This window comes from Nicotiana attenuata, chromosome 1 (genome assembly GCF_001879085.1).
Source record: "Nicotiana attenuata strain UT chromosome 1, NIATTr2, whole genome shotgun sequence".
In the NCBI taxonomy this organism is placed as follows: Eukaryota; Viridiplantae; Streptophyta; class Magnoliopsida; order Solanales; family Solanaceae; genus Nicotiana; species Nicotiana attenuata.
Genome location: NC_031989.1, coordinates 23,681,499 through 23,700,550, shown reverse-complemented (window position 1 = coordinate 23,700,550; position 19,052 = coordinate 23,681,499). Strand labels below are relative to the sequence as shown.

The 19,052-nt window shown below is 38.9% G+C and overlaps 1 protein-coding gene across 5 annotated transcripts; it reads left to right on the top strand.

The window, feature by feature from the left end:
- Window positions 10,672-18,205, top strand: LOC109217499. Of its 5 annotated transcripts, none has more exons than XR_002066667.1 (9): window positions 10,679-11,203; window positions 12,197-12,373; window positions 12,461-12,559; window positions 13,735-13,845; window positions 14,460-14,591; window positions 14,859-14,996; window positions 16,059-16,268; window positions 17,048-17,203; window positions 17,453-17,544. XR_002066667.1 is itself a non-coding variant. In XM_019381787.1 (8 exons), exons 1-8 carry the CDS (start codon window positions 10,832-10,834, stop codon window positions 17,855-17,857), a joined length of 1,644 nt encoding a protein of 547 aa, XP_019237332.1. In that variant the 5' UTR covers window positions 10,684-10,831; the 3' UTR covers window positions 17,858-18,205. The 5 variants fall into 5 exon arrangements, 3 of the variants coding, with proteins under 3 accessions (XP_019237499.1, XP_019237392.1, XP_019237332.1); XR_002066666.1 differs by having other exon boundaries at window positions 17,048-17,184; window positions 17,453-17,539; XM_019381787.1 differs by lacking the exon at window positions 17,048-17,203 and having other exon boundaries at window positions 10,684-11,203; window positions 17,453-18,205.

The following is a 19,052-nucleotide window of genomic DNA, read 5'->3' as shown; positions in this document are numbered from 1 at the left end:
CAGTTATCAGTACTATGCCCTTCAGCTCCTGAATGGTAGGCACAATGGACCCCTCGTTGATAAGCTGGAGATTCCGGGTTCTGTCTGTTTTGGGGAATGGGCTGCAGCAGATTCATCTGGACGAGTTTCGGGAACAAACTGGAGTAAGGTTCACCAATCGGCGTAAATTTGGTCGTCTGGGTGGTTCCCGAGGGCGGAAGTTATTTTGCGATGGTCGGGGATTATATTGGTTATGGTGAGGAAGTTGATTTTTTTGGAACGGAGGTGGATTTCGATTAGCTTGTGGTTGCGGTCGGGCGAAGGGTTGAGCATTCATGACCGCATAAGGTGTAGGAGCATAAGCCATATCAGTATGAGGATAGTAGTGTTGAGGGGTTCTTTCAGAGAATACCGGTCTAGGAGCCCGGTATCTTTTTCCTCCTCATGCCGCCATCACTGTTTTTTCTTTCTTTTTGCCTTTGGCCATTCCTCCAAGCCCGCCTTCGATGGCTTGGGAGGTTGCTCTTATGGCTGACTGGCTCAAGATTCTACCCGTTTTTAGCCCATTCTCTACCATCTCTCCGATTTTTATTGCCTCTGCGAAGGGCTTGCCCATGGCGGACATCATATTCTGAAAATAGTCTGCTTCCTGGGCTTGAAGGAAAACAGTGACCATCTCTACCTCATCCATCGGAGGCTTCACTCTTGACGCTTGTTCGTGCCACTTAATTGTATATTCACGGAAACTTTCTGAAGGCTTTTTCTTAAGATTTGCCAAAGAGTTCCTGTCTGGCGCGATGTCTATGTTGTACAGAAATTGTCGAATAAAGTCTCGGGCCAGATCATCCCAAATGTGCCAACACGAGACATCTTGGTCCATATACCATTCTGAAGCGATGCCAATCAAGCTTTCTCCAAAATATGCCATCAACAACTCTTCTTTGCCACCAGCTTCCCGTAACTGATTGCAATACTTCTTCAGGTGAGTAATGGGGTCACCGTGTCCGTCATACTTCTCAAATTTTGGTGTTTTGATCCCTGACGACAAGTGTACATGAGGGAACATACATAGGTCTATATAGGAGACACTCTTTTGCTCGCTCAGGCCTTGCATGTTTTTCAAGCTCTGCTCGAGGCTTCTCATTCTCTTCGCCATCTCATCCTGCTCTGGGGCTTTGGGGGTTTTGTCCTGCCCTGATGTAAGCTCGTATGGTGGTGGCTGAGAGTAATTATATGTGGGATATTGAGGAGGATCCACTGGAAAGACAGGGTTTTGGAAGGTGAAAGCTGAGGGATCAAAGGCAGGCCTTGGCAGTGAAGGTTGTGTTGCAGCAGGGCATGGTGGAGCAGTGAAGATGTTAGGAGCTGCTCCTGCTGAGAACACCTGGGGGCGGACCTCAGAAGGTGTTCCGACGAAGTGAGCGGCCATGGTAGGCTGTCCCAAAGGAGTATGAGGGTGGCTGATAGGGACAGTAGTAGTACCTCCAGATCTAGGGAATAACTCTGGGAATCCGGGAATGGTGCTTGGAGTTTCCTTTCCATTGTTCCAAGCATCCCACATTTCCATCAATCGCAGGCGCAAGATCCGATTTTCTTTAGCTGTAAAAGATTCAGAGGTCGGGACCCCCGAGATGGGGCTGTCTTCGGGTATGAGGATTGCAGGCAGAATCATTTCAAACGACATCTCTGTATTTCCTTTGGATCTGGTGAAATAGCGATGTGAGGCCAGCTTACCACAAACCAACCACTGTTTCTAAAAAGCTCATCTGGAAATGGACAGCAACAACGGTTAGTTTTGAAATAAATAACAGATAGGTAACCGCACATTGGAGTGTGATGCACCTATACAGTTAAATGAATATCTACGTGTTTGCTTGGGTTGCATGCGTCATCCCGGCTTTTCTCTTGTTTCTTTTCTTTCTCTTTTGTTTTTCTCTCATTTTTCTTTTCCCTCTGTTTTCATTTTCTGCTTTTCCCTTTTCTTTTGCCATGGTTTTTCTCTCGATGCCTTATTTTCTCTTTTTGCATTTCTTTCTCTCTTGTTTTTCTTTTCCTTCCCTTTTTTTCTTAGGGTTACGGTCGAATCCTATGGAGATTGCCTACGTATCATGACCCCGCATGAATCAGACCAAGCGTAGTTCTTGCAAATAAATGCAAACATAAGTGCAAAAAATAAAGAAACAGTTTTTAGGAATTTTCAAATTTTCATTAATAACAACTGCGATTACAAAGCTACTAGACTATTTTTTTTCTTTTCTCGGAAAAGGAAAGTACAAAAACCAGACTCAAAAACTACAGACTCGATTATTTAAGAATACATCAAAGCTTCAAATCCTAGGGCCCACGGGGCATTACTCGGCATCGCCGCGGGCCTACGTGCAAGACCCTTTTGCAACTGATCCAGATCGTTCATGACCTGGCGAACAAATATCATCACGGAGGCAAAGAACGTGGTACGACCCATCCGCTCACCGGCCTGACACTTCATGACAATATAGTTGGCAATGTTTCTGATTCTTTCCCTGATTTGGCCTTTCTCTTGGAGTAGCCGGCTTATCTGTTGGGTGCGAGCCTCTAGCACCTGAGAATCCTGGATGTGAAGGTCTTGTAACAATTTTATTTCCTTTTCCATCTCAGCAATTAACCCATAGCATTGTTCCCTCTCGGCCTGAAATTCTCTGTCCCGACGAGCTGCCTTTTCTTCAAGAGTATTCATTTTTCTCTTCATGTTAGCAATGGTTCCCTCATAATTTCTCTTCTTTGTTGTACAAACTGGGCTCTTTCCTCAGTCTTCTTTGCCCATTGTGCCCGAAGTCTTGCCATGTTTCCCTCAGATTTTCCCAATTCTTCCTGACAGTCCAGGACTTGCTTCTTTAACCCTTTTATCAATCTCTCGTCGGATAGACTTCTTTCTCGATTCCTGGCATCTATTTTCATTTGCTGAATTTGGGCCTTGAGAGCTTCATTCTCCTGGGCCAATTTCTTTTTATCACCTTCATCAGCTGCGGCTTGCAAGCTGTTTTCAAACCGGAGCTCCTGAACCTGTTTTTCCAATGCTCCTATTCGGGCCCTGTACTCCTTTTCTTTGGCTAACCAATCCCATTGCACCTGAGCCTCGTTAGTGAATTGTTGTACATGTGGCCTTTTGGCGGGTCTCTCAGGAATTTGAAATCTTTTGCCAAACCAGACCAAGTATTTGGGATCTACCTCACCTCTGGCTCGGTCTTGTACTATAGTTTTAGGCTCAAGGTACCTGCACTCATTCCATATCTTTCGGATTCGGCCTTCAGGGAACGCAGCTTTCGGGCCTAACTCAATGACTTGCCCACTCAGGTCTTCATCACCGTGCACCGTCTGGAATCTTCCAAATTGTCGCAAAACTCGGTAAGGAGCATAGGGCTGAATGCTTCGAATACCCATCAAAAGAATATAAGAGACCTCTGCTGATGTGTATACAGCTTCAGTAGCAGGAAGCCATCCATAAGCCCATTCAACTTTATCTGCGGTCAGGGATCTTAAACATGACGACCATGCCTCAATACCCTCAGGGAACTCAATACCCGTCACTCGGGTCTCGAATTCTGCAATACAACTCAACCCGGTTAAACCGTAGTTCATATAGCCTGTGCGGTGACAGAGGTGTTCCTGTATCCACAATTGCAAGAGCAAATTGCAACCTTGAAAGAATTTCTCCCCTTCCCGACATTTGGTCAGAGCTCGGTACATTTCTGCTACAATCAGGGGAACCACTGTGCTAGTAGGTTTTTTCATGGCAACATCTAGCATCCCTACTAGGCCAAGGTCTATGTGACCATCTTTTCTTGGACAGATTACCACTCCCAAAAAGGCTACCATGAAGGCTAATCCCCGTCGGGCTTCCCATTTGTCTTTATTTCCAGCATGTGTTAATCCTGTGTTGGGTTCCTCGAAACCTTTGGGGTTACCATACCGGTGATATAAGAAATGCAATGTACAACACCCTTCCGCCAGGTGCGGGTCTTGAATATCTCGGCTAATGTTCAACAAATCCAAGAACCTATGAAGGGTTACCGGTCGTGGGGCCAATAGGTATCTACCTCGGAGGTTCCCATTGAGACCTGCGTATCCGGCGATCTCTTCTAATGTAGGTGTGAGTTCAAAATCTGAAAACCGGAATACATTACGGGTTGGGTCCCAAAATGGTATTAGTGCCTCAATGATATCCTTCCTTGGTTTGATTTTCAATAAATCTACGAGACCGCCCAAACTTTTGACCACAGTATCTCTGCTTCCTTTTCCCAAGTCATGCCACCACATATGGAGTTTCAAAGGGATCTCGCTCAGGACTGAGAAGGTTTCGATGTTGCTTGAATTCATCCTACACATTTATTTAGGGGACTTTAATGATTTATTTTAAAAAAAGGGCTATTTGTGCAAAAATTCTTTATTTAGAAAACAGGACTGGATTTGCAAATACGGCCTTTCAGCACTTCTGGGAGGAAGATTTTAAGGCTGTGCCCGCAAACCATGTAAAAATGACTCAGGGTGGCTATTCTTGCAAAAACGGCCTTCCGGCGTCCTTTTGGGGACATTCGGCTTATTTTAGACAGGAATGGCATCACCCGACTTATTTATGACACAAAATTAAAATTTGACATTTTTGGCTATTTTTGCAAAAGGGAGGTTGGACCCGATGAGGGTTGCCTACGTATCTCACATCCGGTGAGAATCAAACCAGCGTAGTTCGGGCAGATTTGCCAAAATCAAAACTATTTTAATCAACAATTTTTCTTTCTCTGTTTTCAAATATTTTCCCTTTTTTATTTTTCAAAAATCCGGCAGCATTTCGGTACTATTTGGGCATTGGGTTTTTCAAAACAAATGGTCACCCTCACTTAGTCCTAACACTGCTTATTTTCTCAATTTACACTCATTTAGACAAGCCGGTCAACATGCAAAGCCGAGCAAATAAATGCGCAAGTAGCACGTAAGATGCATCAGGATGGTCAATTCATTTCAGGTCACCTGTCCTAGACGGACCCAACCCCTGTGTTGAGTCCCCTAAGTCAAATGCACATGATGCAAACAAGCGTCCTACTAGGGATCCGGCATGAGGTTTTGTTCTTCTAGGTTTAAACCCTAGGTTTATTGGTCTAGACCTGGCTTACCCGAGCGGACAACTCGAGCCGAGGGGGAGGCAGCGTACCGGGGATACAGAAGCTCCGCCGGCTTAGCAACTTATCCAAACCTCGTTCTAAATTGGGAAAGACTCTAAACAGAAGAGAAGCTACACGAAGTGCACCCTTCTCCATGATGTAGAAGACTCAGAAAGAGGAAGGGATTCGCGACAGTTTATATATACAATTTCAACAAATATCAAAGCGGTAAAACATTTAGCACATATAGCATGGAACATGTAGAAAAATCAGATAAAGCCAAATATAACAATTGTACTAAGCTCGAATTCTTGAACCCTGAATCGAAATTCTGGGTTCGTGTCCCCAGCAGAGTCGCCAGAGCTGTCACACCTCCTTTTTTACACACCTACCCCGAAGGATAATGTATAAGGGAGTTTTTCCATTTAAAGTGACATTATTCGAAATAGGATTATTTATTTATTTTTAGAGTCGCCACTTGGGAAATGATTGGCTTTTGGTGTCCCAAGTCACCGATTTAATTTAAATCCCAAATCGAGAAAAATTTTGACTTCCCAATTGGAGTCTGCGAACTAGAAATTCTGAATAAGGAATTCTGTTGACCCGAGGGAAGGTGTTAGGCACCCCCGGATCCCGTGGTTCTAGCACGGTCGCTTAAATTATTATAATTGGCTAAAAATCTGATTTTTATACATGTTCCAACCTATGGCGCAATTTGAGATTATTTACCGCTTTTAGTTAATTTTTTTTTATGAAAGTGAACGTCGTTTAAGAACGTGTTTTTGGATCACGTCACATGAAATGCACCCGGATCCTCGACACCTCTTATTCAACGTTTTGGGATTTGGATTTGGGTCGCATGAAATGCACACCCGTATTTAAGAAGGTAAAATTATTAAAAGCGCGCCTAAAGTGGCTAGCATCTCATTAACTTTGCGGGAGGCCATGAAAATTCGCTAAATGGCACGTCCCGAATTTCTAAAATATTTTTAATAAAGCATTTAATGAGGGCCCCGCAATTTATGCATTTTTGTTTGGCGAGGCTCGTCTCATTTTTATTATTTAAAGGCCAACCTAAAGCAAACTAAAATTTTCTATTTTTTCTCTTGTCTCTAAAGAAATTTTATCAATTGCTATTATTTAAAGTGATCGAGGAATTTGAGCCTCAAGTTCGAGTCCACACTTGAGCAAAAGGAAACACCTCTCAACTCAAGTGTGCCACTCAACTCAAGGGAACCAAAGACCTATGATTAAAAGATGGGATTTTAACAAATCATGAAAAAACAGCCTAATAAGAGGCCCAGACTTTGATTGCAGAAGGTTAAGCGGCCTGGGCCTATGATGAGCCCACTATCAGACGCCAATTTCATTTTTTGGGGCTAATTTGCACTTAACGGGCAACCACATATATGGATTCAAATCAAAGACCAATTCAGCCAAACGCTGGGTCTAATCTTAAGAAGCAGCTAACTTTGAAGTTGATTCTATTAATATTAACTCAGATTGACGAGACACAATCAGTTATGCTAGTGATCCAACATATCATTCTATATTATTCCCATTTAATCCTCATATTCATATGATATCAATTTGACCTTCTGTTGACATGCTCATAACAATCAAATATCTAATTATTGCTTACAAGTGGAAATATATGATCTCGAAGGCAATTCTAGGTTCAGAACACTTTCAAATCTAAACTAACACAAGGAATTGACTTATATTACATTAAGGCTCATGTTAGACTAGCGAGCACCAATCCAATAACCTCAAACATTCCAACCCCTGTTTATATTAATAAAAACCAAGGCTAAGCTATACTAGATAATTGCACATCAATTAATATCTAACTATGATCATGTGATAATCCAGCCATACGGGGACTTAAACATCCAATGGTCAACTAAATTAGCTCTACTCAAACACACACTGAAGTTCAAAAAGTCCTGAATAATTCGAACTAACACAGAAAGTCCATTAACAGTCCTAATTGTTCAAATCTATTTACAATAAAGATATTAATGAATCCAGGAATACTATACGAAATATAAACTATCTAACAGCAAATTCATAACAAAATCGTGCAGCAGGTTTCATTTCATCTTTCAACTGGGTATGCACATGGCTTCAGAGTCAAAATATGTACCTGGAAGTTGCAAATAAGAAGGAAAAGGAAAGATCAGCAGCAATAGACGACAAGCAGCAGGTTGCAGCAGCAAGAGAGCAGTTTAAAACCCAACACAGCACCAAACAACCCAGAAATGAACTCAGATATTAACACAACCCAGCAAATAACCAACAGCTAACTCGAATAAATCAGATCCAATTCACAAGTGACTCCAGAAGCTTTAAAATTTCAAGTATCGAACAAAACAGGGAAATTCAAACTGTTTGGGATCCTAAATAAGCTAGGGATTTGAATTAAATGCTGGAATTCAAAAATGATCTAAGGAAAATCAATGTAGCAGTATTTTTTTTTGGGTTTTTTATTGTTTTCTTTTTGTTTTTGGTTTTTGAAGAACTAGATCTAGGATTTTTTTGAAATTCAAATCTTCAGCTTTTTTTTTTTTGAAGACTTGTGGAAACTTGGGGGGAATTTTTCAGAGCTAAAAACTTGTTAATCAAGGCACTAGGGCTGCCTTTTATAGGCCAAGAAAGGGGACAGAAGGTTCTGGAAGCATTTTCCTATTTTCCCCCCTTTTTTATTTCAGAAATTGGCTATTAGACCCTAATTTTATGACTTGTTACCCAAGTTACTGTATTAAAATGCAGAAAACTTACACTAAGGCCCCCTTCTAGAAGGCCCTAGGGTGTTCTTTTAGCTATAAAATTCCTATACTACCCTTGTTTGGGTCTTGAAACTACTATCCTTAACAAACTGGGCCATTTTCAACGCCCAAAATACCCTTGAATGCTCCCAAAATTACTAACCTTAATGTGAACTATAACCCCATCCCCCTTTTATCTTAGTTAAAAAATTAACTATAGCTAATCCTAGTGAGTCTAAATCAGCTATAACCAACCATCACTAATTATAATAAGAACATCTAATAATCGAACTAATTAACTAAATCGAAAATAATTCTAATTAACACTAAAACCCTAAGGCCAAATTGAAACTGAAGCAAGTAAAAATGCCATCAAAATCTAACAGCAAAATTAAGGACAGCACCATGTTTCAGCCATTGAATCAGTAGAAAGTTCAAACTCAAACCAAATGAGATCAACATGAATCAAAACACACTGAAGAACTCACAAAAAAATCAAACTAAAAGCCTAAATCAATCCTAAAACAAAATGAAAGACATACTGAATATGAACCGAAAGAAAATAAATCAGAAAACTACACATTAACGAAAAAATCTACAAATATCTAAGCAAAGTGGTTTAAGAACAACTCACTGATTAAACTAACTACAAATATCACCACAAAAATTAAACCAAGATGAACAATCGCAAACCAGAATAAAGAAACAATCAAATAAGGAGAAAAACCTTACTAATTTTTGTCTTTGATTTGGGCGGACCTCGAATTTGATTTTCAGTTAATGTTATATGTTTATTTTGCCCAAAATAGACATATAACATTAACTCAACATCAATCGAGCACTTGGAATCCCCAAAACAGGTTGAACTTTTGAACCCTAGATCTGGAATTAGCGGAGCTTTGCCTGGATTTGAAAGATTTTGGCTTGGAATTCAGGATGAGGGAGTCCGGGAGATTGTAGGGTGTAATTTTGACCGGATTTGGAAGAAATAGGGTTTTGGCTGGATTTTCAAATGAAGATTCGAGAAGATTGGTTATGATTTGAGAGAGATGGTTTTGGGGGTTGGAAAGAGGAGAGGGAGAGGATTCAGGGGTGCAATTTTCGGCGGATTTGGAGCATAGCCGGCAGCGGCGGCGATTTCCGGCCGGCGGCGGACGGCGGAGCGGTGGTGGTGATATTAGGGATGGTCTGAGACGACGATGAGGGGGGGGGGGGTGTAAGGGAATCCGACAATTATATATCACATTTACCCTAGTTCTGAGCCGTTAGATCATGTATCCTCGACGGCTGAGATCTTATGGCTCAAAACGACGTCGTTTTGGATTTTAAAATGGTGGACCGGATCGTGTGGGTCTTGGGCTAATTGGGGCTTGGGTTTAAGACGGGTTTTGTTGGGGATTTGGCTTGGGCTGGGGGCTGGCACGAAAACTGGCCCAAATAACCTGGCTTGGTTCTTTTGTCAGTTCTCTTTTTTCATTGTTTTTCCTTTTTTATTTATTTGTTTTATGTATTTCTTTGCAAAAAATTAAAACTAACAAAACCTACCTTAACTCCCAAATTTAGACTAATTAATTTTCTAAAAATAAACTAAATCCTAATTTAAAAGAAAACTAAACAAAATGTAAAAATGTAAAATTAAAAATCGTAAAAGGACTATTTTTCATTATTTTTCTCTTATTTTAGTAATATTAATTAACTAGTAAAACTAAGAATATAAAATTGAATTCTAAATGCAAATGTACTATTTTTTGTTCTTTTTAATGAATTATGAGACCTAAAATGCACACAAAAAATGCAAACAAAAAATGCAAACAAGGCACAAAATCATGCAATTAATTCAAATAATAAAGAAAAATCCTAATTCTAAGGAATTTATAGGGGTAATTTAAGCGTGGCAAAAATCACGTGCTCACAAACACCATAAATTCAGCGAAGAGGATTACTGGGAAAAAAATCGGATCAAGCTAGAAATCACTAACTGATAAAAGAAAGAGACTAACTTCAAGTAATCTAGACTGCTCCGAGAAACCGAGAGAGAGGGCTTTAATATCAAACTGTATACGTGTTCTACAATGCAGTACACGCATTCCTCTGCTATGGACATAAATAGGTCAAATTATGAAAAAGCCCTTCTTTGTCATATCCTTTGTCAAAGCACAGAGTACATTATTTTGGTGCAGTGTTCGTACACCCTTGTTGGGTTATATGTAGAAGTAATAACAACCAGAACTTTAATTGAACTTGTGACCAAACTTGGGGAAATGTAAATAGTTATAGCAAAATACTATAAGGGGTCGTTTGATATGAGGTATAAGTATATATAGTGCTGGTATAAAATTTTAATACCACCTTAATACTTTGTTTGGTTAGCAAACCTGGTATAAGCTATCACGGAATTAAAATTAGTATCGAGATAACTTATACCTTATAAGGAGTGGGGTAACTAGTGTCGGGATAACTTATACTTTCTTTTTAGAAATTATGCAATTGTCATTTTTAATACAACATACAAATAGTGGGTAAAAAACACTATCAGCATAACTAATCCCAATAATAATCTCATCATAACTTATTCTACCATAACTTATCCCAGCATAAGCCGTATTCAAACCAAACGACCCGTAACTATAATCACTATAACAATCTTCAAAACCACAAAATATGCATATTTCAATTAGGATCCATTTAGTATTTGTAAATAAATGCTAGTTTGACTCCCCCGCGTCAATCCCAATTAGTCCAGTCCCAAAGTGTGTCCTAACTCCTAACCCCATGCGGGAAAAAAAGAAAAGCATGCTTTGACCAATTTGGTAGCGCGAATAAATGAACTGTCATTTGTTCTTGGTTTCGTTTTTAATTCTTTTTTCCTTGTAATTTCCGCTTTCTCGTCAAAAAAACATTCTTCTTCCTTTTGCGAAAAGCTTCACAAAAGTCTCGTGACCGTTGTAAATGGCAACTTCCGCCTTCAAATCCACATCCCGAAGAGGAACCAACAATTCCACTTCCAAAGCTCCTCCTCTTATCCGAAAACGATCCTTGAGTGTAAGCGCCGTTTCTAGAACTTCGTCAAAACTCGACATTGATTCAGAATTCTCCAATAAATGCGACAATCCTCTCTTCTGGACCGAGAACGAAAAGGATAAATTGAAGGAAAAGGAGAGTTTTAGCGAAACAAGGAAAAGTTCAGTTAGTGATGTTGCGGAAGAAAGGGGACGGACGGTTACGAGAGGGTCCCCCGGTGTTAAAAATGGGATTGGGCGAAGTGTTTCTAGAGTTCGAGGTCGCTCTGTGTCCAGAGGACACTACGGATCTGCTTATGAGGTTTGTTATCTAATGTTTTGTTCGTCAATTTTGGAAGTTTTCGCTTTTGCAATTTGGAATAAATTTACAAATTAGTTGTCTATTGGATTGATTTTGACCTGTTTTTGGAGTGATATTTCTCATTTATCCTTTAGTATTTGGTAAACAAAAGTAAACTAAAATAGAAATGCTGGCAAATAATTAAGGTTTTGGTTTAAAAGAAAATATTTAAGCAACAATTTGATGTTAAATATCGTAGTTTTAACTTCAAAATACAGTTAATCGTGAGTTAGAGTATTAAATTGTGCAAATTTTGATTTTTTTCCGTTATCATTTAATCTATTAATATGGAATGGTAGTTTGATTTTGGAGGTCGTAGGTGAATCTGAGATGTTATGCCTAAGCTGGATGTGTAGTTTATGGCAACACTTAACATGTGGTTGTATGTCATAAGTTTAAATTGTCTTTGGATGACTTTCTGCTGATTCAAATAGGCCAAGAAAATAGATAGGCTGGAGTTTCTCAATTTGAACAGATAGTCTTCCACCTTGGCATGTGCTCATAGTATGATTGATGCAATGCCATGGTCTTCAAAAGCGGTAGCATCATTTTCAGTAAAAGTGACAAACTGACAGTGACTTGGTGAACCATTATTACTATCAGATGTGATTGGGTAGTCTATATGTGTACTATTCATTCTGTTTCACAACGTAGATGGACAGTACTCATTTCATTTGAGTTGTCAATCCCAGGGAAGACAAGCGTGCCAACTGCTTTGTATTTTAAATTACTAAAAGAATTTATGCTGTTTGCTCTGAAAAGGGTATAATATATGATGAGTTATACGCTTACAGAACCCAATAATGTATTTTGGAAGTTGCCTACTATATGTGTGCAATCTGTGCTGTATTTGAACTTGGTTTTACATTTGCTTATTGTTTTGGTGTGTCAGAATTGTATCCAGATTGGGCCTTTTACGTGTTATATTCTTACTTAAATTTAATGTGATCTTAGAGCGAAAAGGAGCTACAATCAAAAACCGTACGAAGACCTTTGTCGAAAAAGGTAGCTAACAGTTCAAAAAATTCCAATATAGTTAGAAATGATATTGATAGAAGCGGCCTGGCCAAGAGCTCCCCAGGAGCAATGAGGCATGGTCAAGTCACTGAGTATTCTGAAGATGATTCTGCTGTGAGTATAATTTGTATGGTTGCACAATAACCGAATTCAATTATTTTAGGCTGCAGTTGTGATATCATATATCATTTTCTTTTCCAGTGTAGTGTGCATATTTCAAATTGGGAAGATGGAGTTTCAGCATGTTCTTTGTCAGAAGCCGAAGATAAGACCATAAAAGCTTTTTGTGAGCAAATGAAGGTGAGTTCTTGTTTGGAGCATATCGTACTCCTGTTTCTCTAACGATTTAATAATCGTCTCTCTTCCTCACACTGTTTAGAAAGTATGTTTTTGGCGTGCGTCAAATAGGAATTAACGTCGCATTTCTTGCAAGAAAGTATATTGTTTGGTTTCCGACAATAGGATCTCTTGTATTTTTGTCTTACCAAAATTTCCATCCTTTTGTTCTGTCATCAGAATTGGTCCTCCTGTTAATTGTTCTCTTTATACTAATCCAAACAGCCATAAAGTTGTCAGAAGAGCTATTTTTACCTGCTTTTGGCATTTCAATTCCAAACTAAAAACGATGGAATGATAAAGTAAAATGTGAGTGAATAACTTGCAGTATCCACCGGGTTGCATCTCTCTCCAAGCCTTCCCGTGTTTATGTTTGGGAAGAGGTGGGTCTACTCTTGATAAAGAAAAGCAAATTTGGAAAACAGGTGTATAGTTTATGGTAGAGTTGGGAGCCCTGTTGATAGAGTCAGCATTGCTGATTAGGGAAAGGGGTTGTGGAGATGGATGGATGGATGGAATTCATTAGTTTACCTAGGAGAAGGTAGGATTTTGTGGGTTCACTGGGTTTGAGGGGGCTGCGAGGAGGGGGGGGGGGGGTTGGATGCAGGTGGGTTTGAAGGCTCCTGGCGCCATCAGTTGGAAGAGAGGCAGCTGGAAGTGGATTTTTCACTCCTCTTCATTTTACATGGACTATTCGTTAAATATAAATAAGTTTTTCCTTAGCTGATGACATGAATTAGAAACCTCTTCGGTAGCATTCCTTAATTGCTTATTCTGTATATTGATTATACACCTATATGATCGTGGGGGAACAAAAAGCATGAGGACTGTGTAAATTTTGTGATTCTAGTTCATTTGCTCAAGAGTATTAAAATTTTCATTCCTTTTAACTTATAGTGGGGTAACTATCATATCTACCAAATGAAAAATGAAGTCGTCCTCTACTAAAATGTGATGATTTGACTTAGTTCCATGGAAACAAAGTTTTAATGTGATATAATTGGGACTAGGATGGGAACTTCAGAAACTAGGGTATAAAATTGTCAGAGGGTGAATAGTTGAGGAGCAAAAAGTGTAATTCTCTCCATTTCTGTAGATACTCCATGTAACACGTTTTTGGCATCTTTGTTATGTTTCAGTCAGATCAAAGTGGCCAGTGGGGTGCTGATACTGCTACTAGTGGAATATATGAAACTGTTCGCTCTGAAGTTAGGCGTGCTATTTCTGATATTCAGACTGACCTTGAAGATGTAAGTTTTAATGGTATCATGGATACAAGAGTAACTACCTCTAGTAAATGCCAAAGTATCTGATGGTACAAATTACCTAGTGTCGGTGCTAGTAATGTTAGCTGTCCTATTTGAGGATATTTGATTAACATTTTTCAGATACTTCCCTTTTTTATAAGTACTGTCTTCTAAGTTGATTTTGCAAGGATGTGAGTGTTATTTTTGTGAAGATTCTCAATTATTACTTTGACTATGCATGTTGCTTTTTGATCCATTTTGGTCATTAATATGAGCATGCATGTGGCTTTTTAATCCATTTTAGTCGTTAATATGAATATGCATGTGGCATTATTTAATTCATTTTGGTCATTGATATAAATTTGCACATGGCTTTTGATTACTAGTGATAAGGGAAATCAAAAACCTTGTGAAAGGTGAAATTTTTTGTCTGCGGAGGAATGTCGTACTTTCATTGTCCATGTTGGTCGTGGAAAAAATGTAATTACTGATATCTGTAACTGTTTTTTTCTGGGATAAAGATGAACGTGTTTTCAACTTGAGCACGTGCTGTTATTATGCATGCTTTTACTTAAAAGCTGGCTCTTACAATTTTTCTTATCTGGTGTTTATTTTAGGCTATCCGAAAGAACAATGTTAATGCTATTGCAACTGCTAATGTTCCTGATATCCCACCTAACTTGGTCAACTCTGGGGCTGTTGAATTAGCTTTAGACATCAGAAGGGAATATGCCAGAAAACTTGATGAGGTGATTCTTTTCATTGAGGATTGATAGGGGGATAATTCTTTTGGCCATTCTTATATTGTGCTTCTGTATCTGCTGTTTAAAGTGAAAGTGCACCAAATTTCTGTTGGTTGGCTCAGATTTTGCTACATTTCTGGTTGGCAATAGGGCTACAACTAAAGAGTATTCTGATCTCACAGTTTCTGATGCCATTGTTACAACTGTACTCATACTTTTCTCTTTCAATCTCCTTATCATCCAGTGAAGTTCACTGTTACATGAATTTTGCAGTCTGAAGAGCGGGCTAGAAAACTTCGATCAGATCTAGCTGTTGAAGAGCATCGAGGGCAGGAGATAAGTAGGATTCTCAAGGAGATACTGTCTGGTACAAAGCCCTCACCTCCTCAGAGATCTCGTGCAGGAAGAAAAGTAGGTTTTCTTTGTTTTTTGCCTTCTCCATCTCTAACTTAAAACAGAAAAGAGGAAAAAGAAAAGGTGCTAAATGAAAAATTTAAGCTATATCCATGTCATAATATGATATTATTCTTGTTGATGTAGTATATAAAGTTGGTATACTTCTTTAGCTGCAATTGTTTTCCAGGCATTTTGGATGCTGTGAGAGAAAACTGAAGTATTAATAGCAACGACTGTGTGTGTGCAGCAGTGTATGCAGAGATAGGTGCATCAGAGTTCTCTTTGTCATCCTCTGGCTTGAGATTGAGGGAGCTGCTGGCCTTTCCTCTTTTCTTCTTTCTTACCTCTAGATCCAGAGAGTTGGGACCCAATCTTGTGGTTGCATATATTAACTCTTTATCTTTCCTTATTCTCTCCCCCCCCCCCCCTCCCCCCCCGCCAAACCCCTCCTTTGTTCCAGATGAAGTAAAACATATGGAGTTTTATTTAGGATGGCTGGAGTGGGGAAGTGCTATAGGATTGCTATGCGATAAGAAATACTTACCAAAGTGAAAATGCAAGCTCTATAAAACTTTGTGAGACCAGTATGATTGTATGTTGGCCAGAAGGCCCAACTTATCCACAGCTGAGGGTCTATCGGAAACAGGCTCTCTATCTTTATAAGGTAGGGGTAAGGTCTACATACACACTACCCTCCCCAGACCCCATTCATGGGATTACACTGGGTTCACTGTTGTTGTTGTTGTTAGAAGTTTTCACATCCATCAGAAGGTATTACACAAACAAGACAATGAGATGAAGCTGTGTTTGTCATGTCCTTTTGTTACTTTCTTTCATCCTTCTTGCCATTTAACTTCAGCAACTACTGAACGTGTTCTTTTGCTATGAAAAGAGTAAAGAAAAAGTTCTAATGTCTCTTTTTGGAGAGGCACCACCTAGATCTGCACTGAACTTGAATCTTGAACTCAGGCACTGTCATCTGAACAATTTAGAAGCCGTTATGAGCCTTGTGTGCCATAATGTTTTGACATCTTACTATGTATGCTTACACTCTTTGTCCTTGTATTTCCACTGCAGAGAAGTAATGAGAGGAAAAAAATGTCAAAACGTCTTACTGAAGAAGCACTGTCATATTTTGATGAATGTGTATCCATATCAACTTTTGATAGCTCTGACTTCTCAGCACCGGAAGACCTATCTCACAGCTTAGGTGGAGCTACTACTACAACTGGTGTAACCGATCCCATCCTACTAGGGAGTCCAAGCACTATGTCAACGTCTTTCCCGGTAAGTTACTCCAACTACAAACAGGTTCTTTTTTTTATCTGATCGATAGTTTTAACTTCATTCATCTGTTCTTTGAATAATTGAAACACTGGTTTTATGATCGTCACTGAAAGGCTGATGTCTGTGTGATGGATTATTCTTCATATTCTCCTGAGGTGATTGGTATATCATTGCTTCCCGGGTATCAAATGTACTTCACTGCTCATTGTGACTACTAAAATCATCTTCAACAACATACCCAGTGTATTCCCACAAGTGGGGTCTGGGGAGGGTAGTATGTACGCAGACCTTACTCCTACCTTATGTAGGTAGAGAGGTTGTTTCTGGTAGACCCTCGGTTCAAGGAACCAAAGTCATCTTAATAATATCCTGCTTTAAAAAGTTACCGAAGTAGTGTAAACTGCAAGTGACTGCAGTTGAAAGACTCAATATTTACATAGTAAAGGTTCTTGCCATATTTAGCAAGCGTAAAGGGGCGGACCTTTTTTCCGCCAAGCTGCACCATATGCCATTGGTCCTTGGACCATTCTTTCTCGATTATAAATAAAAGAAAAGAATTTTGTAGACCCCTCACAAATCCAAATCCAGAACATTTTTTCTCATTAAAAATAGTATAAAATAACGTAAACATAAAATTGTAGACCCCTAATGGGACTCAGATCGCATAGAAACTGGAAAATCACCCTGCCCCTTGTGTAAATGGAGATACAACTTCCCTTGTAACTAACCCTTTTTGTTCATTTTTCAGTTCCTTTTATTTTTAATTCGCGTGGTTGCAGATATGGTGAGCTTGTGAGATGTTTAATGTGCCACCTCCATAAGCCTTGTTTGTGAAGCACTGAAGCATGATCTTTGACACATAATTATACAATTAACACTACTAGCCTCCTCTGGCAGCAGCCTCTACCGTCCCCAGGTCTAGACCAGCAAATTATGTATGGAATTGGAATATCTAAGCTCTATTTCTCTTGCTTATTTATCACCAAGTGAGCATTGAAAGCAACCTTGAATGTCATGAAAACTCATATGGTCATGAACCTATATTAGAATATCCTCTCCTTTTCTCCTTTCCCTACCCTTATTCATTGGCACACCTATTAGGAGAATAACATCTTAAATTACAGTGAAGAATCATGATGGTGGATTACAATTTATTCATACATAAAGTTTATTTTCTTCTACAGATAGTAGCTGGCCACACTCAGCACCCAGATAGTCATGAGGGTTCAAGTTTAACAGCCAACAGCTGCAATGATGATCCTCTACTAGATCAAGTCGAGCAAAGAGGCAGTGATCCAGCAAGGGGACAACAATTTCAGTTCTCTTTTGGTCACAAGTCACCAGAAAACTATTCGAATCATGGTGACTTAAAGAATTACATTAAGCATTTTGAGAAAGAAGCAAATAAAGATGTGTTGAAGTCGGATGATACCAGAGCCTTTTATGATACAAACGAATATAAATTGCAAGGTCATACAGAAAGCTTACTATTTGGCAGGGTAATCTTTAGAAACAGTATAGATTCTGGCAATCTACACCTGTGTGATGGAGGTTTTCCATTTACTTGTTTTCCATTTGGTGTTTCTTGAAATCTGTGTTTTTTTGGCTATTTGCAAATAAGTATTGAGGTTTTATTGTTACTTCTATTTGTCAAAAATGTATTCAGCTTGTTCAAGGGTTAAGAGTTGCTGTAAAAAATTAGAGAGAAAGAAGAAAGGCGAAGGTCTAATGATTGAAAGGTAGAAGATAGTGAATAGTACACATTTTGACACCCTATGGCCTCTGATTTTCAATAGGTCCATTTGGGGATTCATATTTCAACTTTAGTTTTCTTTTATCTCTAATTATCGCTCTGGAATTTACTGATTAAAATTGTATTCCTCTGGAATTTTTATTAGTGAAATTATAACTTTATGACAAGAACACTTTGGGCTCGAGTTGTTGAGTGTTACTAATATCATTGCTGTTATTATCTATAACTTTTATGGTGGTTATTATCTTGAACTTGCAGGTACTTCCCAGAATTACCCCAATTACCATTTTGTTTGTACAAGTCCCAAATTTTCTCTAGTATGCTTTTCTCTTTTTTCCCTTAAAATACTCTTGAATCTGAACCCTCGCACAAGCATGCATTAACACTTTAATTTAATGGTCACTATAAAACAAAGTGAGCTGCTTCAACTCATTAACTTACAATGAGTAGTCCTTTTAACAGTACAAATTTAGACACACTAACCATTTCATATTCAAGTTGTAAATGCCAGATGTAGTAGAGATGGACAACAAATGAAGAGCAAATTCACCCAGTCGGGTTGACAGACTCGAGTTTTACGTTTAGGAGAAAATATTTTCCAAGAAAATGTTTTCTTGAAAAATAAGTAGTAATCTTATTCATTTTCCGTTGTTTGGTACGTAAATTAAGGAAAATGACTTCTCAAGAGCATTCATAAATAATTTAGATATAATAAACATGAAGTCATAAACTTTCAAACCAACAACGTTCCGAACCCACATTTTTCATAAACTTTCGAACCACTGCACTTTTGAAACCGCGGAATTTCGAACCTGTAAACTTTATAATTCCTTCACCCGTAAACTTTCAAACACATAAACCTCCGAACTCATAACTTTGAAACTTGTAAAATTTTGAACCTTTAAACTGATAAATAAAAAAACTAAAACTGAAAAATATATTAAAAAATATTTTTTTCAAGAGAGGGGGGGGGGGGGGTAGGGGAGGGGGACAGAAATGACGGAAAAAACGAAAAAAAAAATTTGAAATTG